The sequence below is a fragment of the Platichthys flesus genome, chromosome 17 (assembly GCF_949316205.1).
Source record: "Platichthys flesus chromosome 17, fPlaFle2.1, whole genome shotgun sequence".
NCBI lineage: Eukaryota > Metazoa > Chordata > Actinopteri > Pleuronectiformes > Pleuronectidae > Platichthys > Platichthys flesus.
The window spans coordinates 13,459,616-13,486,635 of NC_084961.1; the positions used below are offsets into that span (position 1 = coordinate 13,459,616).

Below are 27,020 nucleotides of genomic sequence, written 5' to 3' on the forward strand. Positions count from 1 at the left end.
TCGCACTGCTCCCCCATAGCAAAACTGCTTTAGCCAAGATTAGTCAAATCTGCAGTAAGACATAGCAATACCCCATGTCAACCAATGGGGGCCCTATTTTTGTTTTGTGCTGCTTGGCACATGTTCACCATTTACCAAATGGGCCACAATAGATTCACATCCAGATTACACCTTCCATAGAGCACCACAAGTTTGGCAAAAAATTAAGAAACCTTTGATTGGGATATTTGGGCATCATTTGCTCTTTAACAAGTGGGTAACTTTAGACTTACCTCCATTTTGTTCAGTTAATCATTCATATTGATATGGGATACATAAACTGAGGTCATGTATTGTTTTTATAAATCCGGTTGGATTAATAATTGTGGGAATGCAGCACATGCAGTACATACACAGTGCGTACACAGTATACACACTATATACCAGAGGTGTGGACTCGAGTCACATGACTTGGACTCGAGTCAGACTCGAGTCATGAATTTGATGACTTTAGACTCGACTTGACAAAATGTAAAGAGACTTGCAACTCGACTTGGACTTCAAAATCAATGACTTGTGACTTCACTCAGACTTGAGCCGTTTGACTTGATAAGACTTGCTCCTTTCCCCAAAACACAAAGATTAAAAAGTATGTTATTAAGGAGCGCTATGTATCTGTCATCGTGTTTGTGTGCGTCTGTGTGTGCAGCGCTGCCGCTCCCAAAACGCGCACTATGCGCTGTGCGTCGGGCACCAAGTCCTGAGGGGGCACCAAAAAAAAAGCAACTGAAAAATGATCATAGTTATAATAATTATGTAGCCGAGCGTTTGGTTGTATCATAAGTCCGGCTTCAGCCGACAAAGGACACGAGAGCAGGTCATGCGCTCGGGACAGCACACCCGTTTATTCTCCGTTCATTTTACAACTTCACTCATCACAGCACCCACTTCGTTTAAAACCCCCTTTCAAAATAAGAGTCACTACCAACAACCCACTTAAAACCGGAAATACAAATCAACCCTCAACAATAACGTCATTAAATAAATTAGCTTACAATTATAATGCCGATATTATTTCAGTATAGAAATATTAGGTACCTTTTAGCCATGTGTATCACAAAAAAGGCAGAACAAGAGATATATTAAATTGCTCAAAAAAAGTTAAAGAAGATTGACTATTCTTGTTTGTACTTATTGATGATTATTTAATGTAATCATAGAGGAGTTATGCTTAGGGCACAAAAATGGCTCGCAGCGGCACTGGGTGGAATCATACTACGTCCACATCGTGCACAAATGACTGACAGACTTTTGGCCAATTTGGTCTTTTGCAAATGCAATTCAGCATAGGGCCCTGACATATAAAAAGCACAACCCTGTTCATTGTTATGTTCAAGTATTTGTTATGTTTCTCACATGTACACACACACACAGACAATATGAGGTAAGATAAATGAGATGAGATAAACACAGGACAGGACAGAAATGTTCATGTTCATGTATTTGTTATGTTTCTCACATGTACACACACACACAGACAATATGAGGTGAGATAAATGAGATGAGATAAACACAGGACAGGACAGAAACTGCTGTGGAACTAGTTAAAATGCAAAATACAATGTTAGCACTTTTGTACAAATAATTACAGTTGCACTTGTTTTTTCAAATGTGTTCATTCTGTAGGAGTGGTTTAAAATGTAGAATATTCTTGCAAAATATGAGTTAAATGTTAAAAATGACTGGTTAATAGTGGAATAGGGAAGTGCAATGTTGGCACAATTTTTTTCTGTAATTTCAATTGCACTTGTTTTAATAAATAAATAAATACAGATTTTAAAAGCATACATGATCTGTGTAAATATATAATTACTCAGTGATCAAAAGGACTCGAAAAGACTCGAAACTCAAACTGCAGGACTTGGACTTGACTTGAGACTTGTCAGTCTTGACTTTGGACTTGACTCGGGACTTGCCTGTCTTGACTTGGGACTTGACTCGGGACTTGAGGGCAAAGACTTGAGACTTACTTGGGACTTGCAAAAAAATGACTTGGTCCCACCTCTGCTATATACACTCACTCATTTGAACCACCAATTTAGAATTGAAATATCTTGCATGACATTAACTTCTCCACTGTGTTATGGCCCTGGGTGTGTATATGTGATACTGTTCTGTTCCTCCTCCTTGAGTGTGAGCAGTCTTCTTGGAGTGTGTGTGTGTGTGCCTGATTGATAGCAGATTGGACCTGCTGATTGGCGTGAGCCGCCTGATGGCTGCTCCAGGATTGGCCAGAGTGAAGAGAGGAGCCCACTTGAAGCACTGACTGACTGCAGTCTTCCTTTCCACCAATTCACCCACATCCAACTGGGACCAGTGTCTGGCTGAAGTATTGTTTTGTTGCTTAATATAGAATAATCCACCGTTAGTTTGTTGTAAATGTATGAAAGTAGAAAACTGTGTGTGGTAGACCTGTAGGAGGGAGAATCCATTTTCTTTTACACTTTTTTCTCCTGTGTTTCCTGGTTTAGGAGTTAGGTAAGCTTTTTTCTTTTTGTTAACATTTTTGGTTTGTAGGTAGGGAGATAGATTGTTTTTGTTTGGCGTAACAACTGATATGAACAACATGTTGTCAATCAAAAGAAGGTTTAGTGCAAGAATGACATTTACATGAAGGTAAAGACAACCTTTCATTATGTGGTGCACCAAGTGTTTCACGTATAAAGCTGTTTTAAGACCTTCTTAAAGTGTTGTCTGATTTGTTTGCATCTGATTTGTTTTCCTATTGATTCTGTGCAAGTGCCTGACAACAGGTGCAAATGGTCAATCTTGGAGCCCTGTCACTCAAATCTTCAAACAGGATGTACACTGAGAGGCCACAGCCTATGATCTCAACCTGGAGGACAATATCAACAGATGTCTTTTATCTTCTATGATTTACACCAAATGAACAACACTTGACTTCAATGAAAAATCACCACTTCATTGGCACTTGTAGGGGTTTGGAAATATATAATACATAGCCTGATTTATGGAACATTTAATTTCTTTCTATTTTCTAAAAACAAAAATAGTTGCATTCACATTCAAGCTACTGTACTAACTAGTCAAATTGGGCATCAGTAAAAAGCCATCTTGAAAATAAGAATTACGCTACAATGGTATTGACCCTTAAAAAACTGAGAATGTTAGCATTGTCCTCCTCATTGGAAGAAAGTTCCCAGTTTGAGATTGGGATATTGCCTTTTCTCCCTGTGTACTTCTCCCTGGCTTCCTCCCACAGTCCAAAGACATGCAGATGGGGTTCGGGTAACTGGAGACTCTAAATTGTCTGTTGGTGTGAATGTGAAAGTGAATGGTTGTTTGTCTCTGATGTTAGCTGAAACAGTGAAGAAACAAACAAACTGTGAATCAATAAATACGATTGAAAGTAGGTTTTATATTTTATTCCAAAACCTTCAAAATAAGTTTCAAGTTCAAGAAAGTAGAATAAGCTTAGACACAATGCAAAGCATCATATACAGACGGATAAAATACATTTTATATATTGCAGACAAGCCATGGTGGGTCTTACATATGTACAGTATGTATGTAAACTTTTATTTACAAACTTTTTTACATATACAAAAAGCCTTGTTTCTATTTTTCTTTGTATATATTTATATATATATATTTATATATATATATCGTTTTTCCATATACTCCCCACTAGCATTTGTACTACAATAATGAAAAAGAAAAACATTTACATATATGTCGATCCATTTTTTTTCTTTTTATATTACAAATGTATTTTCATAAAAATATATCTCTGTACAAAAAAGGTTTTAATTTCGTTAACATATTCTCTTTTTCTCAGAGACACTCCCTCGGTAGTGGCTCGCTGTAGTAACACACAGTCTGCTCACGTCCACGTTTGTCCAATTTCTTTACACGTATCCCTTTTGGTGTACAGCAAGAGAATGACACTCCATTACTGCCCGTTACTGTTTCATCGGTTTGTTGAGGCGTTTAAGGGCCATGTTGATCTTGCGTGGGCGCATTGGTCTCTCATGCCTTCCAGCCTCGCGTGGTGGAGACCTCCCGGACTGGCATGAAATAATATCATGAGAAAGAAAAAAAAAAAAAAGACGAAAAACTCGGGATCTTGCGATATCGTCGTTACCACGACAAACACACAGGAATGTAAAAGTCTCTGGTAATAAAAAACAGTGCTCTGTAAATATTTTTGCTATATTTTACACTATAGATAAATTGGACATTCTGTTTTTTATTTCCGAGGATGACACATACTGCCATTATTTTTTTTTCTCCATTACTGCACACAAACAGGGGAGCAGTTGACAGATATTGAACACGGTATAGATAGATAAATTCCGATGCACTCAGTGAAATGAAATACATTCAGTGGGTTTTTTCCAGCAATAACTCCGGCGACAAATCATACCAATCCTTTCCATTTATAGAACTAAATTCCTCTAAGCCCAGCAGCCTTTGAAAACACCCCCCCCGCCCCTCCTCGTGGTTAAGTCCACTAGACACACTGAAATGGGCAGAATAGTGATGGCAAATTACATTGAATGGGGCTGAAAAACACTGAGAAGCTCGGCTGTGATGCTGCCGTCGATAAGCAGGGACAATGACAAAAGAAAAAGGACGATTGTAATTGACAGTTGATGCGGAACATGTCAAACAGCGTGACTGATGTATTTCTCTGGTTTTCGGTAAGTCCAGCCTATGCAGAGAAATGAGAGCTGCAGCTGTAGAAAGAACCTGGAATATTTTGGACTCGCCCCCCCCCCGCCCCGACCGTGAGGAAATTCAGTGAACTCGATGGAAACTCCCAAAAAAGACCATAGCCGTGATGTGTTCCATTATAAAAGAAAGAGATGGCGAGCAGGAGAGAACTCCCGAGCTGCGTCGGGCTGATAACGGAACTGAACTTAGGATGAGCGGAGTTTCGCTCTTAAAATATGCAAAGAGAACCAGGAAGTAGCCAGGGCGGCATGCTATCAAGAAACACCGTCCCCCAGCTCTTACAGCGCGGCCCCATCCAGAACTCACTGATCTCCTTTTACACAGAACTGGACTTTCGCTGAGAACTTTCTGGATTAACCCAGATAGGTTCAAAATCGGCCCATTAGGTGAAAACCATCCACTGCAAAATCACCAGCAGGGATTTTTGAAAATAACTCTGTCCCTATTAAAATCATGCCTCACTATAGGAACTGAATCAATTCTTAATCTTGATTCTGTTATTTTGCCTAATTGTAATCTGGTTGATTTAGATGATTTTCTTTGGTTAAAACTTGTTTTTTTTGTTTTACAAACGTGACAAAATCACACGGTAAAACATGTATCAAATCAAATACATGAATCCCTGCCCCCCAAAAACATATTACTAATAAGCACGCTGCACGTGACGGAAAAGCTAAATAAGAAAAGGGGTGGGACAAAAAGGAATCGTTACTCTAAAATGAAGCTAATTTTTAGGACCGAAAACACGGGAGCAAAGAGCGCCAAGTTTCTTCAAGTCGATGAACAGTGTGTCAGAGTCTGGCTGCCAGAGCACGGAAAAGAACACAACTCTCCAATGTTCATATCAAATTGATGAATTCTTCAAAAAACTAACAAAAAGGAGCCACTGGTGCTGGTTCACTATATCATGGGGTTATACCAAGGCACTATAATGAATGTAAAGTGCTTATTGGAGACTGGAGGAGCTACAAGAACAAGAAGGTTTATGAATCCGACTTTTTAAAAACAATTTCTGTATTCTCTCAGCCTGAGCCCTTGTTTATAAAGAACAATCAGTTGCGTGAATTATGTTTTTTCCAATCCAGTGTTTCATCGGACAGAATCACTATTATCTAGGGAAGAGGCCACCATTGCATTTGTTTAATAATATTTAACGCAGTTTGTTGAAAAGTGTTGCATAACGTGTGTTGAACATTAACAGAGAAAGATCATCCAATAGTGGCCTAAGCTGACAGGGACTGGAATTTAAAGATTAATATTCATTCTGGATAAGCATGTGGAGCAATTTCAGATTTTAAAAAAAAAGAAAAAACAGGGCAACAGGCGCTTAAGCACTGAGAACCGAGCACCGGTGCCTTCAAGACGAATGAGTGCAACTGTTCCTCTCTCCTCCGTGAAATCTCCAGGGTAATTCAATCGTTTCCTTTCCCATCAATTCACGACCGGAGCGGGCAAGTGGCAATATTCTATCTGTAGTGTCGAGATAAGCGAGAGCTTTAAAAGTAATAAAAATGTAAAAGCAATTACCGACCCACGGCGGAACTGGTTGAAGGAACAATAGAGTGATTTGTTTCATTTGTTGAAATCATTTGAGAGAAATCCTGTACTGTGGGTGATTGTGAGGACTTAATTTTAAAAAAAAAGAACAGGTGCTCTGGAAGTTGATTTTGACTGGGAAAGACATTATATATCTATATATATATAGATATATGTATATATGCATACACATATATGGCAAATAGTACATGGTAAATGGAGCTGTCTGGGAAGTAGACCGCTATTTTGGGAGGCAGACATTGGGTAATTGAGGTGCTGTCCCGTCAGTGGTAATGGAAAGATGAATTCTGTTTTTCGATATGGGGTTCGACAATGAAGCACAGTTGAATTAAAGGAAATTGCATGTAATGTCTCAATTTGCTGCAGTGAAATTCGAGCACTATTCACCCCACTCAGCATCCACAGGATACACAGGTATGGGAAAGCGGTAAATAGCTGGGAGCAGCGTGTCTGAATCCAGTGGGCTTCCATCCTTCACACACACATACTCCCACACACACCTACACGCACACACACACATTATAAGGGTGTCATTCAACCAGCCACGGTAGAGTCCTGCCATTTTATTGGAATACAAGTGTGATCCCGCTCCCTCCTGTGTGGCTCTTTCAAAACACTATTTTCTTTACATCACTTCCCATTAGCCATTGATTTAAGGAGTGTTAGCATTAGAGGCGTATATATCATATAATCATTTCCAGCTAAATGCATGGGGGGTAATCAGTGTTGCAGCGGCCTCCCTGCTGCCACAGCTCTGTGGAAGCCCTCTGCATCATGTTCATGATGAGCACAGACAAAACAAAGACACATCACTCTTTTTTTCAAAGAGCTTGAGCTGTCAGGAGTTAACTCGGGAGAAAAAAAAAGAAGATCTGAATGTAATCCACGGGGAAAACATCACTGATTCCTTCATTCTTCACACTCAGACGCCTCCAGGAAAACAGGAGTAGGAAGATGACCGGCCGTCTGATCTTTTGTTTTCCCGAGGCCAAGTTGAGGCAGCTCGCTCGCTGCGTCTTGATCTCAGAGACACACAAGCGTGTACCGTGAAGCCGGAGGAACATGTGAAGGGCTGGATCCGGGAGTAAAAGGAAACGTCAACTCGACATCAGACATGGAAGTCTTACTTTTGGAAATGAAGCCAAAAAACAAAAGTCAGGTACGATGTGGTCCCAAGCCATGTGTTTATCCATTGAATTTCCTGCTGGGACCCAGCTGATGTCTTTTTCTCTCCTCAGAGCGACAGTGGGCCATTTTACCAGATGCCTGTGAAGCAAATCTGTCAACATACCTCTTGATGAACAATCACCACACACCGAGAGGAGGAGGAGGATGCCTGTTGAAGCAAAAGGCTGAAGGAGCCTTCAGGTTTTGATCTCTTGCAGAATCTTTACACTGTCCTTAGATTGGCTTTTCATTGACTGGTGTTCAGAGTATCCAGGTGGACATGATGGTGAAGCCACTAAAGCCACATCTTTGCATTTCTTAAAGTAAAGTGACAAATACAGGACGGGGAAAAGAGGAGAGGTTTTATCAGATGATCTGACTTGTCTGGTTGAATCTTTGGGGCAGCAGACAGGAAATATTTTGGGACAGACTGCAGCCACAAGTGTAGAAATACACACACACACACACACACACACTCTCTTCCTCTCATATACACATAAAATCTCCCTACAAATTCTCACTAAGTGCTTTTGTCAGCAGCCCTGGCTACCTTTTAACCCCCGCTCTGGACACAGCTGCCTCAGCAAACCGAATTTCATCCTTGCTTCCAAAAATAAAGAAAAAGGATGAGTCAGGCTTGAGAAGTAATGACAGAACGTGGTGCATCCTCAACATGGCATTTGAAACTCACTGAATTTTTTATTCATCCTCAGCCAGAGACCTGGAGCCTCCTTGGAAACCTCTCAAGAACCTCTGGGAGCAGACAGTTGTGTGTGTGTGTGTGAGGGGGGTTGGGGCAGGGTTCCCAAGTACTGATCACAGAAAGCAAACAGCGCATAAAATAAGAAAGCAAAAAGAAAGCCAATGGAAAACAGAGATGTATGAATCAAAACAGTCCGGACTGTCTCTTTCTGACTTGCACGGGCCAACGACCGCCTCACAGTTCACTTGCACAGAGATCTCTGTTAGCTACTGGTCAATTTCTTGAGTTAAAGTTGAACATTTAAATTCCCTTTGGGTTTAGGCGGAGGGCGGTGAGAAAAGTCGTCACAGCTTTGCTTCCAGCAGGGCCTCATGGCGGCTCGCAGTTTCAGGTGGAAGTGTTTTCCTTACAATACGGAAAAACGATCGAGGAAACCATGTCAAAGTTTCACAAAAAAAAAGAAGCATTTTGCTCTCGGCATTTGTTACAGTTGCTGTTGGCTTCACATGGTTTTTTCCTTTTTTTTTGTCTTCTTCCTACTTTCTGCGAGTCAGAGCCATCGCCACCAGAGATGGTTCTTGAATGAATTTAAGCGGATAAAGTAATCTTTGTCTTGCCCTCTGCTTGTGGAACGATGGATGTCTGTCCTCTGTTGACAGGCGGGCGAAGATGTGGTGCACCTCCCCTCCCCTAGGTGAATCAAGGATGAATGAAAAGATCTGACACAGGACGCGGGTGTAGGAGAAGACATGGTCACAGGGGAGGATGAAGGAAAAGAGTAATGTACGTGGAAAATAGACAAAAGGGGGGGAAAAATGATAAGCAAAACAGAAGTAAGCGAGACGATGAAGATGGAAGAAATCACACAGAGGGAAGATAAAAGCATTAATGTGATATTCTCAACCGTGTTAAAATAAATTATACATAATCCATCTTTTCCAATACAGTATAAACAAACTAAACAAGTCCTTTTTACAAGAGATATGGATCAAAGGGAACTGCAGCTCGAGAAATCCAATCAGATTTCGTTTCCTTATCTGCAGAAGATCGTTGAGGGATTGCATAAAAGTTTTAGTTCGTTTCTGACTAAACTAAACTAACTTCACCTACTGCCATGGATTTAAAGACGCCTGATTTTCTAAGTTGTCCCTTTCCCTAGAGATGAGTGATTTTTACCTCTGGAGGAAGCGGTTGCTATACAGCGGTGCACACTGTGCTGACTGTGAACTCTGTCTCACTGGCCAAGATGTCGGTGGGTTGGATGTTGCGGTCGTACATGGGGTTCTCGAACGTAGCTCGTCCATTAGTGTTCTCATGGCCCACGTAACCGTTGAAGGGGACTTTGGGTCTTCTTCTACAATGAAATCAATCGATAGAATCCACAGATGAGTTGTGTTCACGTCAGCGTAGGACAACAAAGCTGCTATATGTACAGTGGAGATACAAAACGTGTCACAATATGATGTAACACAACTGCAAGCGGTTTTAACCAGAGACTTTAAACAAAGATGGACATGTCTCTCTTTTTCCTCCCTTTGTAAAGAAATGTAGGGAAAATATCTTTGGAAATGTACATAAGCAACTATTGTATAAAAAAATGTATAAAAATAATATGTTTGACAAGATGCCATAAGTAACTACAAGTCAAGGTTACAAAGTCTATTTAAGTCATATGTTAAATATGATAGTTATGTACAATGTTTAAAGGTGACATCTCAGCTGTCAATCATGACGATGAACTGGTCATAATTTCAGCAATGATGAACTAAAACCGGAAAAAATCATAATGTGATAAGAACTACGCAAAACGACAGAAACCATTTAAAAAAAAAAAACTTTTTAGATTTGTCCATGTCCCATATGCTAACACGGAGGGGTCAGAGTTGATGAACCATTCTGTTGCCAACCACCAGGGGGTGACAGAGATGATTTTGAGTACCCATCTTTACATACAGTCTTTTGTTCACACAAGGGAAGCATTGACTGACTCACTCATTCATATTTCAATCTATTGTCCTAACTTCAACCAACTACTTTTATCTGCCTGTATAGGAGTCACAGATAATTATTTCTTCATTGAGATCAATATGTGCCTTATGCTAAACATCCATATCAGGTGAATGTATTTTGAAGGGCAAATGCGACGCTGTGATGCTTACCTGTGTTTGTAGAGGTACAGAGCAAAGCCTGCAATGATCATAGCTATAAAAGGCACTAGGATGGCTGCCGCCACTGAACTGCTGTTGGAGGCAAAGTTGTAGCCTGGGATTTCTCTGCTGGGATCTAAACTCTCTGCAAAAAAAAGAGATAAGACATCAAGTCTTTACTTCAGGAGAAAATGACTGCAGATATAGTACAGTATAAATACCCTATAAATAACACAGAAAAAGTGCAGAGAACTTGGCCTGATAACAGTGCAAGACAAATAGTAAAGTAAAAACTCCACTCGTTAAAGAGTTTTACCAATGTGTTTAAACATTTACTTCCCTGCTTTATTTTAATTTCCCTCCTGTCGAATTCCATTATCCGAACAATGACTCCTAATTACTGGCATCCAGAGCTAACAGCCATTAACTCATTTCAGATTCACTCTCCAATTCATGGAGGTATGCCTCGGCAGCAGCAGCAGCAGCAGCGACGGCGGAGGAGTGACAGTCCACCTGTTTGCCACAGAGTGCCAAAAAATGCTCCGATAAAGCAGGAGTGACAAACAAGACGGAATTCAATTAGTGTTTTTTTTTTTGCGGCGTTTGCCAATCACCCCCCCGCCGGATGAGCTCCAGCACACGGCACAGATGCACAAACACACTCACGGCTCGCGGTCGCACCAGCGCAGAGTTAAACCAAAACACAAAAAACATCGGCAAATTGAGGAGGGTGGTTTCCAAGACGCTCAGCCCTCCTACCACACTCATATCAGTTACCCTGGCACCGGTCCCGGTCCTGTGTTTTAATAAAGAGCTGTTGGCTCAATCAGTGTAAAGTGTGTGTGTGAGGGGGGGGTTCTGCACCTGCTGTTCAAGTACCTTTCTCATTACACTAGATTTTTACATCCACTTTCACGCAGCCTTCTTGCTGTATAAACCCATTAATCGATGTTTGCAGCGCATACCTTCATGCTCTATTCCAAGTTCCTGCTCGGATCGGATCTGTATTTGCAGTGACCAGTGTTAATTTTGGCAGCTATTGTTGATTTAGTCTTAGTCTTAGTCTTTTGATGAAAATGCATTTTAGTTTTAGTCACATTTAGTCATTTTTATCCTTCTTAGTTTTAGTCTAGTTTTAGTCGACTAAAACAAATTCCATTTTAGTCTAGTTTTAGTAACATTTAATAGCCACATTAAACTCCTTTTCTATAAAAACATATAGCTGCAGCCTAATAGCTCAAAAATATATATTTAATTTTAAATGTGAAAACAAAAAGGGAGAGCAGGTCAGACTGGATTCCATAGTCAAGAAGTTTCCATAGTCAAGAAGCAGTGAGTCACTGAGAGGCTTCTTCACATGCACTAGATCTGATCTCTGATCTTTTGTCCCTGAGCGAGTGCGCGGGGCGGGGGGCAGAGCTACGGACCGGTGCGCTGTCTGGGAGGACACACACACAGACACAGAGACTCACTCGCCCGCTCCTGATACTTCATGACGGCCTGATACGATGATGTTAAAACAATTATTGTGACTTAGTCAATCACCAACATTTTCGTCTCATCTCGTCTCGTCAACGAAAGTTAAAAACAGATTTAGTCATAGTTTTCGTCAACGAAATTAACACTGGCAGTGACGCTACCGCAACCGCAGCTTTGCCTTTTAAAAGCTGGTTTCGAAATCTGCCTCCATCACTCGCATCAGCAGAAGGAAGACAGCGCAATCAGGATTATCCATTTAACTTATTAGCTTGATTTGATAATTTGCTATAAATGTACCATACGAGTGAGGGAATCTGAACATGGAGGCTCTCAGCAGCATTTTAAGTACAACTTTAGACACCCGAATGAGACCCATAGTTCTCCATGTGTAAAGTCCACTGTGCCACAGGGACAGGCTGTGGAGACTGCTTGAAAAAAAATATACTTCTTAATGAAGCAAAACTGATGTGCTTGACAAACACATGAGCACGTGTTTCATTTTATGTATATCAAATTTCTCTGCACTGTAAAGTTGGATGAAGGCCAACTTGGGGTGGGTTTTCTCAAAAAAGTCTGAAACTGCTTGTGAGGTGGAAAAGTCGTGATGCCTAGTCAGTGGTGGATGAAGCATTATTCTTAATCAGGGGCCAGAAGTAATTTGCATGAATGTGTCACATCAAAAATACACGTTTCATCTCTTCATACATAGGCTACCATTGACCCATTTAGCTGGAGTGTAACAGTGGGTGGCAACAGTAAACCTGTGTTGTGACCTGGCAACAATCATTTAAGAATTGGTGCAAACATCCCATCTTATTGTTATTTTATGGTTATGCTTTATTTACATCCCATTTATGCAGCAAAGAAAAAGTGCATCAACACGTGCAGATATAATCTTAAACATGCGATATCTCTCCTCCATGTGTGCCTTGGTAAGTAACCTTGGGGAAAACAGGGCACACAGGAGCCCTAGCAGTGTGGATCCATTGAGTCAGGATGTAAAGATTTGCTGTTCACATACTGTAGCAATAAGAAGAGTAATCACAGCGAGGTGGATGACGTGGGTGGGATTTCAAAGTCATGAGCATAAAGCAGAATGTACGGACAGCTGCAGCTTAGCATAGTTCAACTTGCAGAAGGAAGCAGAGAAAGGACAAGAGCGGTTATTTACTTTGTCACAGCAGCGGGATGTGTGGTCACTTGATATGAAAAGCAGCACAAAGAGCTGTGCCGTGCGTGTGGGTGTCGTTTTGTGATTATTAATCCTGTTTGTGAGCTGTGTTTGCCTCTTTTACGCTGGATTCACATCCTCCAGACTTCTTCTCGCATTTGCAAGAGTAAATGAAACACAAATCCAACACCGAAAATCACATTCTGTGAAAGCATTTGCTGCTCTGCTCAAGGACTCAAGGACAAACAAAAGCACTGGCACAGTTACACCTAATTTGTTATTCGGGCTCTTTCTCTGCACACCAAAACTCTTTAAGGTAGGTTTACCTCACAGAGAAAAGAAATAGAAAATGGCTTTCGGGAAGATTTTACCTTTTTAAACCACCACTGTGTCAAAAAAAACTGGAAACTTGTGTAGTAAATTATTCTTTCAGTGGAGGGAGTATTCAGTAAAAGCAAATGTCAAAATTGTAAGCCCTTACTTAAGTTAAATTATAAAGTGTTATCAATACAATGGATTGTGGCCTTTTACTGCTATAGATGTCTCTGTCGATGTTAGAGGTAGAGCTCATCTTATTTACTGTTGGAAGGTTTAATATATAAGATGATAATGAGTCGGCATTACAAATCTCGGAAAGTGAACATGAGCTCAGACACACAGCATTGTCCAGCTCAAACAAAAGTTCTGTTAAAATGTTCACATAAAGAAACAACTCATTCTTCTCATCAACACATCTGGAGATACATTGTTTACACTGTCCTCTGTAAAGTATCTTCAGTTTTCCTAAACATATAGTGAAACGCACAATACTTATAATACCCTCAATACCCTCTTAGCTGTAGTGGAGTAGAAGCAGAGAGGTGTATAATTACCAATATAAGTACAGTGTTCAAGTAAATTAAGTTACTGTCCACCACTGGCGCAGCTGTGTGTGTTGTCTAGTTCATGCACTAAAAAGCCGAAACATGGCTCCGAATTGACTGAGGTTGGAGAGAGTTTCCTTTCTAGTGGAGGTGGAGTTTAAATGGAGAGTTCACTCACCCAACCTCTGGAGACCAAACTGGCCAAAGCTTTTGCCTCTGACAAATCCCTGGTACACAAAGGAGTTGGATGAGGGGATGTAGGACACCTGGGGAGAGAGAGAGAAATGGAAGACAGACGCGTCATGTGTCACTTCCAGGCTTTACAAAGCAGCGTATCATCCGAGTGTCAGAAGCCCGGCGCATGCAGAAAATGAAATATCATGTCAAAGGAGCTGAGAGGTGCTCTTATGGCTGACATTTAATACAACACCTTTTTCTGCTCAAGAGCACAAACATCAACACGCTCGCACTGACTGCACACACACACACACACACACACACACACACACACTACAAAAGAGGAATGCTCCACTTCGCACAAGAAGGGCATCCACGTAGAACACAAGCATAAAAAAAAAAAACACACACTCTCACACACACACAGTTGCATGTTCACACACACACACTGTGACCTGCTTTCTTAATTATATCTGGAGTGTGTGCTCACTGGAGGTGCTGGAGGTTAGGGCATAATACGGGGGAGAGGAATGGAGTGGAGGGCGGAGGGGGTGTGTGTGTGGGGGGGGGTCTGTCGAGTACTGATTACCAGGCAATGATTTAAGTGACATTTTAATTAAAGAGAAAACTCTTGGTGGGCCCTCCATCTCCCCAGAGTGACAAGGTGTATGTGTGCTTGTGCATATTTCACAAAATATTCACGTGTTTTTGTGTGTGTGTGTGTGTCTGTGTGTGTGATGTGACATCGCTGCAGCTACAAAAGAGAGATGCTGCATTGAGCCCGACCATGAACTTGCACTTACATGTCCGTCCAGGGCCCAGTTGTCTATTTTGAACTTGTTGACGAAGATCTCCACAGGGCCTCGGATCTGGTGGATCTGTAGCAGCAGCTGAGCCTCCTCCTTCTTGTATGTACCTGCAACATGCAAAATACATGACAGTGGTTAAGGAGCAACAGTCACAATGCCCGGGGATCAGTGGTGGTCCCACGTAACCCAATTAAAAACTTAAGGCCAAGGTACTTTTTGAAGAAGAACGTTGTGGAATGCTCTCCCCATTGATTTTGTGTCTGCAGTATCTATTGAAGCCTTTCAAAAACAACAGGAAACCCATTTATTCACACTGGCTTTTACTCACCGTGTACATTGTAGTGATTGATTCCATTTGAATTCAAATAACTACTCATTTCTCTTTAAATCTTTCATATCTGATCATATATTGATATATTTATCATATTAAAATAAATATAATATATTTTCAATTCTCAATGTGACTCTTTAATTTCTTTTTAAATGATTATTCTTGTATAGTCTTATGTTTATGCTTTTAAGATTTGTCGTGATGCCTTTATAATTTTATCTAAAGCACTTTGAAATGACTTGTTGAAATGTACCGTACAAATGAATGAGCGTCGACTTTGAATCCACTGTTTTTCACAGTTTTTGAATTGCTCATTTATTGTGCATCACTCCTTGCTGGCGTTATTCAATTCATGTGAAGCACGTTCTCGCTTGAACTTGGAGAGTTGTATGTGATGTAGCGACAGTTGGATGGAAAAGGTTGCGAAAATAACATAATGTACTGACTTTAATACAATTTTATACTTTGTTTATATTCATTGACAAGACTCAAAATACAACATATGTTAATTAGATTTATCTTTGACTATCAATCTATACTTTTTTTTCCTGGTCATGTCCCTACATCACTTGCTAAAATTTCTAATTATCTATCCTTACTGATCTGTTGGTCATGGTCACTGGAGAGGTAAACTCCAGGACGTCTCCTTCACAGATCCTGAACACTTTCTATGTGTTCCGTGTACATGGGAGGAAAGAAACAAGTCTATAGCACCTAATGATTTATGTCTCAAGTGTTGTGTGTGTATGTGTGTGTGTGAGAGAGCTACTCTATGTAAACGGCCATTTCCTCTCACATGCATGCTGAGAGCAAACACTGACCTAGCACAGTATTAAAGTGCTTCAACTGTCTCTTATTGTCTAGTTTTAACATTCATCATGCAGTAGAACTCTTTCCAACGCCTCCATAAGGAACTCGACGTATACAATTTTGTCAGAGATAGAACATCCAAGTCTGGGAAGTGGTTTACTGACTCTTTACTGACTTACAAGACAGGTCAATAACTGTCATCATTAACTGTCAGTTGACGAAACTCCACAGATAACAAGTTCTCTGAAAGTGAAGCAGATTGATGCCTACATATAAAGGGAGACTATGAAATTAACCTGAAGCAGTTCTATCTTGAAATCACTAATCAGTGAGTCAGGATCTGTAAAACCAAGAACAATTTTTCAAACAAAACTGTGCGTCTGCTGGGTAGAGGAGCATATTAAAGTGTTGGTTATGTACAGGCAGGGTCTACAGAAAACAAAAACATCTGCATTAAACTTTAACGGTGACCTCACCTAAACCTAAAGTCAACATCAGGATAAGCCAGAGTCATTTTTGAAAAAAGGGATGTGGACGGATGGAAGTTCCTCTCACTTCTTCTCAAGCTTTCAACCCATTGTCATCCTACAAACATTACTGTGTCTGGAGTAGAAACTTTTGTTAACAATTACAAATCAAAAGACTATAAACATCACAACGTCATGAATTGAGTGCACCAATGACTATTTACGGAAAGATAGTGTATATAGAACTGACTAAAATCAAGCTACAGTGCCAATATTCATGGTAATTTGGCAACAGTTCACCCAGCCACCCTGGCTGATGTGCTTTTAATGGGTTTTGGAAACTGGGACCAGTGTTTTGTTAAAATTAGGTGTGAACATTCAAACGTTGAATGTTAAACTGTACAATAAAGTAACGTGACTTTTTTTTATATGTGCACACTCGACAACAATCTATAAGCCTGAATCAGCAACATTACTTTCAGACGAGAGTGTGGCACTCAGTTTGTAGCCCGTAGAAAGTAAGTTTAAATACACCATAATGAAGATTGATAGCACCCAGGTACAGCGGAGTGAAGTGTCCAAGCCGTTACCGATGCAAATACTGTCTTAATGATCACAGCTGCAAAATGATTATGCCACGGGGGGGGGGGGGGAATAAAAAGTCTGCTGCTCTGTAACAGCGGCAATGATCAGCTCCATGCAGGGAGCACATTCACATTCTTTGTCCTCTCTTGAATGTGTCTGACAGAAGTTGGATAAAAGGCGATACAAGGGGGGGGCTCTCATGTGAGAAAGATGTCTAATACAAACAGAAAAGAGTCAAGCAGAGTGTGTGAATGTGTGAGAGGTGTTTTTTGAAGGGGTTGACTGTAACTTTGTGAAAAACCCACCTGCCAGTTTGAGTTCCACTCCGCTGTGGTCGATGAGTGTCCCGTTGACGCGGTTGCTAAAGGGCTCGAAGGCAGTTATGCTGAGCATGGCCGGCTGCTTCTTTCCAAGGTACTCGTAGGATCCCCTCCACAGAGAGTTCTTCGCAAATACCCCACCAGGGACTTAAAGAAGGGGGGGGCAAAGTGCAAGCATTTACATAAATTCTTAGATATATTCTAAAGACTATTTTCATTTCTCAAAATGACCCATGGCCATTGATCAAAAACGGACTTCCACTAAACTGTGAACCAGGGAGGGAGGTCTATTTAGCTGATTTGAATATATATTTAATATCAGAGAAGGTATTAATCAGTGACACAAAAAAAGCACTACATATAACAGAGATAATTTACAATCATTATATTCTGTAATAGAGATTAATACCAATTCAAGTTTAGTGATATTCAATTCTTATTGAAAAGAAAATTGCCATTAGAGCAAACATTTTAAAATGAAAAAGTACTCGTCTCACCTGGTAATTTAGAGGGTGGCTCCTGTACTGTCCCCACTGGGCTCTTACCACTTGGACGGTTATCAGCTGCAGGGGATAATAACACAACATTAACCACAGAGAATACTTCAACTATTTATCCTTTTAACAGGTGCAGTGTGTTTGAACTTTTGAAACACAACGGCAGCGGAAGGACTCAACCACCTAAAGAACTTTCCGTCTACCTCCACACCAAATAACCACTGTGATACCCTGAGTGAGGCGTACCTGGGACAGGTCATGCCCAGGTGTCCCTGCAGGACCACAGCTAAGTTGGAGACACAGTTTTGTAGCTTCAAGGGGAAGTGCTTTAATAATGCCTTACAAGTCACAGGGGGGGCCGCGGGTCTACATCGCTGAGTAAACGGTAACACCCACACGGACATACGGTGCTAAGAGGGCTTTACACACTACTGCACCAAGGACGGGGGACACTGATGGTAGTTTGAGCACAAACATCACCTTGAAAGAAAGTATACAGACACAAATGCACACACTCCTCCAGCCTTCCGCTTTATTAGCTGCCAGTCTGTTGAGCTGCCCTTCCATCACTGCACCCACAGGTGCTGTTAATGTCCCACGAGTGCTAAGGCCAGTTCTCTTTCTTGCCTTTCACTTAATGGCATAGACATCACCCAATACATTTCTCTTTAAGCCATTAGCATTCGTCTACCCGAGATAATTGTGTGTCGATGACTCCATTTTTTCCCTATATGTATTTAGGCCAATGCTTATGGGTGTCTTAATGGCAGGCTATTTGTCTGCTGGACCTTGTTAACACCGCTTCGCCATTTATAAGAGGTACTTCTGCTAACCTAATCAATGGGAGGCATTGGTCTAATCAGGTTTTGCCCCCTTGTTAATGTTTCAAGTCTTATATGTGTGTGTAGCTCTGAGTGTGCGTGTGTCTGTGTGTATGTGTCTTTGTGTCCATGCTGTGTGATTGTGTGATGGATGGGCCATTCTACCCTGGCATGTGTCTCAGAATAAGCAAGTGTTAACAGAGCTATTCATCAACATTAGCTGAACCCCCAATTTCCCAACCTGAGGCAGCACTGAATTGGGCACTAGTCAAGATCCCAGTGGTTTCATTAAAAGCAGCTAATAGAAACAGTTCTTTATAAACAAGAGGTGAAATGTTTTCGATTTTTAATAAATCCATGTGCTTCCCTGGGACACTTGGTGTGCACACTCCACCAGTCTCCACCATCACGTCATTTCCTTTTATTGTCTGTGCATTTAAGTCAAATCTCCTGGATTTTCTCCTGACTGTTATCTCAGACTTTCTGACAATTGGCATAAATTGGCTCCATGGCATAATTCCAACCTATATGTTAGTATTCACACTACTAATGTTAATAATATTCTTGAAATGACCAGCAGCGAATGCACAGAAACTGCATGTTTACACATATTTACATTCCAAGTATCAAATATTATCCCCCTGCTCCCCTGTAGATGGAACAGAACCACGTCTGTACCTGCACAAAGAGGTTGTTTCCCTGTCCAGCTCCCATCAGACCTGCAGGTCCTGTGCTCTGATCCTCCGGCCAAGTAAAAACCCGGCTGACATGTATAGATGAGCGTGTAGCCAAGAGATGGCAGTTCAATGGCCCTCACATCAGCCTGGGCCGGCAGCTCTGGTTGGCTGCAGTGGTGGGCTGAGAGAGAACGAGGGGGAGAAACGGATTAAAGAGACCAAAGAAGAAGAGAGCGAGATCTTAGAGAAACAGGTTAAAGTTTGGATGAGGAGATGAGCCGGGGAGAGGGATCAGAGGCGTACAAAACAAAAGGGAAAAAATGCAGTGGAGGAGACAAAGTGAAAAAGCGCTCCTAGTTGAAGATGTGGGGTCACGAACAAGTCATGGGATACGTAGGTGTCAGACTTTGAGTAATGCAAACTTCGGCTGAAGGCTTTGTCTCTGTCTCTGCTTTATGCACTGTATAGTCATTTTTGCAATAGGAGCATATTCCATTCTTACCAATGCACTCTGGTTGAAAACCACTCCAGGTGAGGTTGGGCAGACATGTGCGGGAAATGGAGCCCTGCAGTAAGTAGCCCTTCCTGCAGCTGAAGAACACAGTGCTGCTGATCTGTAAGAGGAAACACAGGAGGATGTGGACAATGGACAAATCTAGTGCAAGCTGATTCTGCGCACACACATCAGCTTAATGATAACGCCATTATCACATTGATTCAAAGGAAACATATAACCCCGACTTTTGGACCCGTGGTAATATTATATTGTATTGTTATATAATAATTTTTTTTAGCTGTAAATTAAATCATAGTATTGCTGGTTCTAAAAATAACATTTACTACCACATTAAGAAAAACATATATCTAGATTTATTGGTTGAACATGGCTCATGAAGCCACATAAAAAAAAAATTATGATTACTTAAAGTCAACCATTCCAGGTTTGTCTCCATGACATTTACGTTGTATATATAATGAGACAGTTTAACGCCCTCTGATGAAAGGAGAATTCAATCTATTGAGAAGTCAATTATTTTAACCCACAGTCAACATGGGCAAATGTAAAGTACAGTGATAAAAGAAAATACCACATATTCACACCTGGTAGCCTTGACTGTTGTTTTGATTTCCAAAGAGAGGAGCGCTAGGGTCTCCACAGGTTGTGTGCGTGGGATCTGAAACAGACACACACACACACATACTTCTTAAATAACTGCATCAACTACCAAAGCAAGTCCCATTTATTACACATTTCATCGGCGATATATATCACCCTGGAATTTTCACAGGTCTTGTGTGAAACACTGAGATTACAGGCCATAAATTACCAAGCACACACCCGGACAAACACAAACACACACACACACACACACACACACACACACACACACACAGGACCTATACAAGTGGACATATATATATATAAACACACATTCACATTCACATTTACAAGTCCTACAAAGTATTTTATTGGTGATCTGAACCAACGCTGAGTCCCTGCTCCGAGAGGCTTCTAACACAATGACAAGCTCTCAGGCCTTATCAGTACACACACCCACATAATCGTGACATAATTTCCCCCACAACAACAAATGCATTATATCCACCACCTCAAAGTTAACAGTAAATTCTCACTGGGTCTTATTTCCTTTGCAGCCTACATTGCGTTGGGAGGACGATCAAGGAAGCTTGAAATTCGTAATCGTGACAATAAAGCTGAACATATACACCAGGCTCATTATATGCAAGTTACCAAGGCCTGGGGGTCCGGATGAAATGTAACGTTTCTTATTTCTCAAGGGGTCTCACTCAGCCTTAGTGCGGTCCTCTTTGGGTCGAGAGCCCAAACAAGGAAATGTAAAGCTAATAAGAGGTTGTGCATAATTGATTAAATCTCGAACCCTTCCCACGTGTCGGGAGCTATAGTTTTCCATCAGTGTCTAAACAAATTTCTGATAAATGATGCATTCAGGCTGAGAACTTATCAGTGACCCCAGGGCTATAATAAATCAATGTTTAAACTAACTGTTATCGGGTCAAAGGTTTGCATATGTGCATATTTTACACCTTCCTCACTTTAACCCCTGAATACCACAATGGACCTAAGGGCTGAAATGGTGCCTTATATTTGATGTGCTTTGGTGATTTTGTCGACGCAGGGAGATTTCCTTCAGTGCTTCGACGGAAAGTGCTTCAAAAATTATATTACTCTTTAATATTATGTTACAGAGGGCCAAGATGGAAGTATGGAATTTAATACGGGTGCCAGTTTCACAACAGTGTGTTACAAGCACTTCTTCTATAGAATTCACAAATGGTAGCAGAGTAACGTTTAGTTTGGCAACTAGGACCTTGCAGATGAATCTGTGAGCTCTACGGAGTCTTTGCCCGCTCATGCAAATCATCAGTGAAACATGTTTAAATGCACAGGAGAGGGATTGGTCTCATATTGCAAATGGACTTTTGCGTGTTCCAGGGAAGTTTGGTGAAACTGGGCTCTCGTGAAACACCCCATCATGTCGACTTGGAAAAAAAAGATTTAGCTGAATCGGCATTCGTTCTAAAAGCAGTGTTCTGAGCTGTTTTAATTAATTAGACTGATAAATCATTAAATCTTGTTTGCTGGGGTTTAATGGTTTCTGCATGCGTTATTTACTTGATTGCAAAACGCTGGGGAGAACATAAGGAGTCAGAATTTAAGTAAGCTAATGGGTGGTGGTACTAATGGTGTTGTACACATACAAAACTTGTTCTGCTTATAGAGGCCATAAGCAATGGTGTCAGCAGCTGCCGTTATCCGTTTTGTATCTAATTGCTTTGGTTATTACAAAAAAGCATTCTTTCAAATTCAGTATCAGTACCATGAATGGAGGCACAGGCGAAGAGCTTACCTATGCAAGAGGGTTGTGTGCCACTCCATGTGCCGTCATACTGGCAGTATCTCCTGGTAGAGCCCACCAGGACAAGAGGCGGGTAGCAGGAGAAGGAGACAGAGGAGAGGTAGGTGAATCCTCGGTCCTCTCTCCTCCCCTGGGCTGGCATCCCTGGGTCTCCACAGAACACAGCTGCAAAGACACAGGAGAGAGAAACATACGTGAATCGAACATCATGCATCCATACTGCAGGCCTACATATTGTACCAAGCAATGACACTTACGGAAGCACTGAGGCTTCTCCCCGCTCCAGTTGCCGGTGCCCTGGCATGTTAACACGGTGGGCAGGGACAGCTGGTAACCCTGGTTGCAGGCGTAGCTGATGCTGGAGCCCCAGATGAAATCTGTACCCACCACCTGTCCGTTGGGGATGGTGGGGGGTGCACCGCAGACGATCGCTACAAAGAGACGCATTGCAGGAAAATGAAGTCATATGATTTTAACAACACTTTAAATAGAAAATAAAGCAAATTTGTTTATATATATATATATATATATAATTTATAAAGAATTACTTCACAACCAAGAACTCAGATTTCCCTTGCTTGCACCCCAGCCCATAGGGACAACCCACTTGTAAATCAGAAAACAAAAGGTTCACATATTGGCAAGTATCCTCTTATCAGAAAAATAAACCAAGGGGAAATAAAGAAATAAGAAAAAGGTAGCAAAACTAAAGAGAAATCGATTATCGACCACTGCAGCGCTGCAAATGTACAGTGCATTCATATTATTATATTAGGGTGTCATGGATTCCAATCCTTGTAAGTATAAGTGTAATGGAAAATTACTATTGTAACAATAACAATATCAGTACCATCCATTTGCAGATAAAACTCCACACATGTTTACCTTTGCATTGTGGTTTCGTGCCGTTCCAGGTGCGATCCTTGGTGCAGATGAGAGTGGAGGCCCTGTCGGCGTCCATGGTGAAACCAGGAGAGCACTGGAAACTGACCGTTTGGTTGAACGTGAAGTCGTTCCCCACTCTCACCCCGTTGGCTGGCACTCCGGGATCCCCGCAGTTGATAACTGCATAAATACAAAAATTAAAACAAATAACAGCAAGTGAGAATACATTCAATCGGCTAATACAATTGACTTGGAAAAGTTGAGCAGTTTGAAACCTTGTCATGTCTTGGCCACATTACCTGATGCTATAATTTTATTTCTACATTTCCCTCTGCTCGGTAAAGCAGGAAATCAATAGCAAACACACACTTAAGGCAAAGACAAACAAGTAAACACACTATTTTAAACGAAAACAGCACATTGAGCTTTAAAGTTAATGAACTGTTATATGTGCTTGACCCAAGCAGTTCACCTCACCAGCAAAACTTAATCTAAAAAGCAATGTAGTTGATGGGTCTTCACAGGCAATTAGCACCTCATTTATGACCCAACCACTTTGGGATGATACATTTCTACCCTATATGAGTTTAAAAATATTACTTAGTTTGCAGCTGACAGACTTGTTAATCACCACCACTCATGTGGTTAGGGTTAGGGTTACTTGTTTTATCTAAAAGCAGTGTCCTTGAGTGCTTTGATAGTCCACAGTTGAGAGCTTTAAGGCTGCATCGAGACAAAATCTTGTGATGGTTATCCCCCTGCAGCCCCCCCCCCCCCCCCCACTGGCTCCGCAATGTACCACATTTATCCTTGGTTATACTATTATACCCTGCAGGGAAAACAGTGTGACTGAGCAAAAGAAGGGAGAATTCCACTGAGTGACTCAGCAGCGTCGCCGCTCGGCTCTGCTGTAAGTCGTAAAGGAGAATCCGGGACAAACTTGCGCTGAGTTTCCTTGGGACAAACATAAAGGCATTATCACTGTAAATGCCTATGACCAGCATTTCAGAAAAGATTCCCAGGAGGTTGAGGAAACTGGGTCTATTGGAAGTATGATGTCTCCCCTTGACCGAGCAAGTACTTGTCCGTCCCACTGGGCTGGTAAGCTGCCATGTCTATCTACCCTGGAATAACACCTACAGGGCTGAGATGCACCGAGATGATAATATTATCATAGATTGTCAATGCCAAACAGTCCATCCCCTGCCCCTGATGGTGGAGATGCTAAATCAAACTTTTTAATTAACCATCCTCACAGTTTTTAGGGCTACATGTAGAAGTTTGAAAATGTATTAACTCTGGTATGGATAGACCTGCCGTCCACACTAAGTTTAGATCCGCTAGATCTGCAAAGTCTGGAAACACTGATGGTCCCATTTTCACTTTGTGTTTAAATTCGGACAGGAAGACCAGAATGTTTGGATACAATTGACGTAGACACAACTTCTTGCTGATTGTTTTTTTTGGTCAAGCATAGCCTTCACTGACTCGTAAGGCTCATATCACATGATCCTCTCCCGAAGGAAAGCAGCCGGCATCAGCCTCGGCCAACAGTGTAGACGCAACATGGATAATCAATTACAAGCGTCGCTGACCCTGTTAAATTCTGTATTTTACAATAATACAGCTGTTTACATGTGTAGGAGACAAGCCATTATTCAAGCAATCTCATTTAAAGCCTTGGACTTCATGCAACCATGTGGTCAAGTCATATCCATTTACAGGTGTGTTAGTATATGGAGGAGGATTTAAACTGATATGGAGCCAAAACATTTGAAAATATAAATGTAGTAGTATGGATGTAGCCCAAGTTACAGCTCAAATGGAGAGGAAACTCTATCCACGTCTGAATCCCTTTTTTAGCCTATAATTTGTTCCAGATTAGTAGAAATCATTGAACTAAATGTGCTCCTATTCACATGTCCCCGAAGGTGTTCCGCTGAAGTGTGTCAACACATATCCTTTCGCTCCCCATGGAGTCAGTGAGTTCCGAAATCCTTAATGGCGCCGCTCAGGGTTTTGATCCTCTCCATTGACGAGAAAAAGGTTCTCTATGTGACCTCTATTTGCTCGGGTCTCTTGGCTCCGCATAGCAAGCTGTGTGTCTTTTGTGAAACATGATGGCAAAGCGCTGTCAGTCAGGCCTGTGCCATTTGAGGGGATCATTCCGTGAACCAGTGTCCACTGATCCAGGGAAACCACATGAGTCATTCATTGTTATAAAAGTACCAGCTGTTACAAGTGATTAACATGCCCCAGGATAATCATTGTCCCCTTGCATTTCTGGTCCAACATTACATATCTTGCATAATATTATCTACTTAACTTGCATGTCCCTTCTCTCTAATCCTGGATATGTATTCTGATGGTGCTGCTATGACCAACCAAAGGGTTGCACTACACATGAAGATCAGATGCGATCAGATAGAAAACCTAGATGTGTATGAGCCAAGGAAACAGGAAAGCATCCTAAAACTGAGCATGAAGACCTATTTATATGTGCAAAAAAGACAAAAACTATGTCAAGATGCAGTTTTCTGTGAGAGCTGTTTATTACCTGAGCACTCAGGCATGTTCCCAGTCCAGGTGCCGTTCACGGTGCAGTGTCGGGAGAGCAGGCCGGTAGAGTAATACCCGTCCCTGCAAGCGTAAGTGATGGATCTGGAAAACACCAGGCCGTCGTGGATCAGGATCTGGGCGTTACGTGGAGTTCCCGGGTTTCCGCAGGAGATCACTGAAAAACGAAAAAAGACAGCAACAGAAAATGATGAGCAAATATTTATTTACAGAGTATTTTGCCTTTACTTTCCAAAAGAGATATGCCCATTTCAAAGGATGTAACTGTTACCTTTACATACTCTCATGTGTCTTTTACGTTGGCATGGTTGATTAGCAAAATATCCACTAGAGGAAAGTACAAAAGTCAAAAAGTAGCATCATGTTTCAACTCGCATCGTTTTAAGCAATTGTTGACATTTCTTCCTTGTGTGCTTTGGTCCTCTCTGTTGAACTATTAGCTACACAGCATAATGAGCCTCAAAGGGAAAGTTCATGATAGTAATGAGGGAATTTTCATTTCTGAATGAACTATCCCTTTAATGACCAGTACTGTGCTATATGTGTGTGTTGGAACTGTTCTCATTCATTTATTGTATCCATTCACTTATCTCTATGTTAAACGTTTCTTTCTGACAACCTCAATCCCTAAACCATCAAATTACATTTTTGCACCTAACACTGATATACTCAATTAAGCTGGTTAAACTCATGAATAACTTCTAATCGGAGAACCCTAAATGCATTAAACCACCAAAAGAAATCCTGTATTGTTCTTCTGAGTATATTTGACGAATCACAAAGGTTTAGTTTACTAAAAGGGCACTTTATCCCATGTTAAAAAGAATTTTGTATTGCTCTTAATATGCAATTTGGTATGACTTCCTCAAGCTAAGGGAAATATGAGTTGATATTGTACTATGTAACTTATATACTCAATGTCTCTACGTTCCTTCCGTGCCACCCTCTTCCCCATATCCCCCTGTGTGCCTACTTCACAAGTAACTCCACTTTGATGGACACATCCTCTGCTCAGAGAACATCCCAAAGTGTCTGTCCGTCCGCCAGTGATGGTTCTGTTCATTACAGTCTCCAGCTTGCCCTGGGCCCTCAGAGACCCTTGGGCATCGCCCCGCCGTAATGACCAGATGTGGCCTGGCCCCTTGAAGTCTGTGCCAACCGAGAACAGGTGGGCAACCTTGGCTGGAAGGCAGAGCGCATGCCACAGAGGGAAGGAGACAGAGCGAGGCCGGGGGACAGAGATGATGCAGGAGTGAGAGGAAGGAGTTCTATGCGTGTGCGTGCAGGGGGTACGATGGGAGCACGAGTGAAAACAGAGTGGGAGACGGGATGGAGCTTCT

At 41.5% G+C, this 27,020-nt stretch overlaps 1 protein-coding gene across 1 annotated transcript in view; it reads right to left on the reverse strand.

Moving 5' to 3' along the window:
- Positions 1 to 3,475: 3,475 nt before the first annotated feature.
- csmd2 (CUB and Sushi multiple domains 2) overlaps positions 3,476 to 27,020 on the reverse strand; it is a 238,824-nt gene continuing 215,279 nt past the window's right edge. The window contains exons 59-72 of the mRNA XM_062410449.1: positions 25,661 to 25,837; positions 23,104 to 23,283; positions 22,476 to 22,649; positions 22,210 to 22,383; positions 20,420 to 20,493; positions 19,821 to 19,932; positions 19,320 to 19,499; positions 17,821 to 17,886; positions 17,309 to 17,470; positions 14,805 to 14,917; positions 14,003 to 14,090; positions 10,324 to 10,456; positions 9,341 to 9,518; positions 3,476 to 8,883 (exon numbers count right to left, since the gene is read on the reverse strand). Coding sequence (XP_062266433.1) covers positions 9,359 to 9,518; positions 10,324 to 10,456; positions 14,003 to 14,090; positions 14,805 to 14,917; positions 17,309 to 17,470; positions 17,821 to 17,886; positions 19,320 to 19,499; positions 19,821 to 19,932; positions 20,420 to 20,493; positions 22,210 to 22,383; positions 22,476 to 22,649; positions 23,104 to 23,283; positions 25,661 to 25,837 — 1,793 coding nt within the window. The 3' untranslated portion in view covers positions 3,476 to 8,883; positions 9,341 to 9,358. The remainder of the gene's footprint in view (positions 8,884 to 9,340; positions 9,519 to 10,323; positions 10,457 to 14,002; positions 14,091 to 14,804; positions 14,918 to 17,308; positions 17,471 to 17,820; positions 17,887 to 19,319; positions 19,500 to 19,820; positions 19,933 to 20,419; positions 20,494 to 22,209; positions 22,384 to 22,475; positions 22,650 to 23,103; positions 23,284 to 25,660; positions 25,838 to 27,020) is intronic.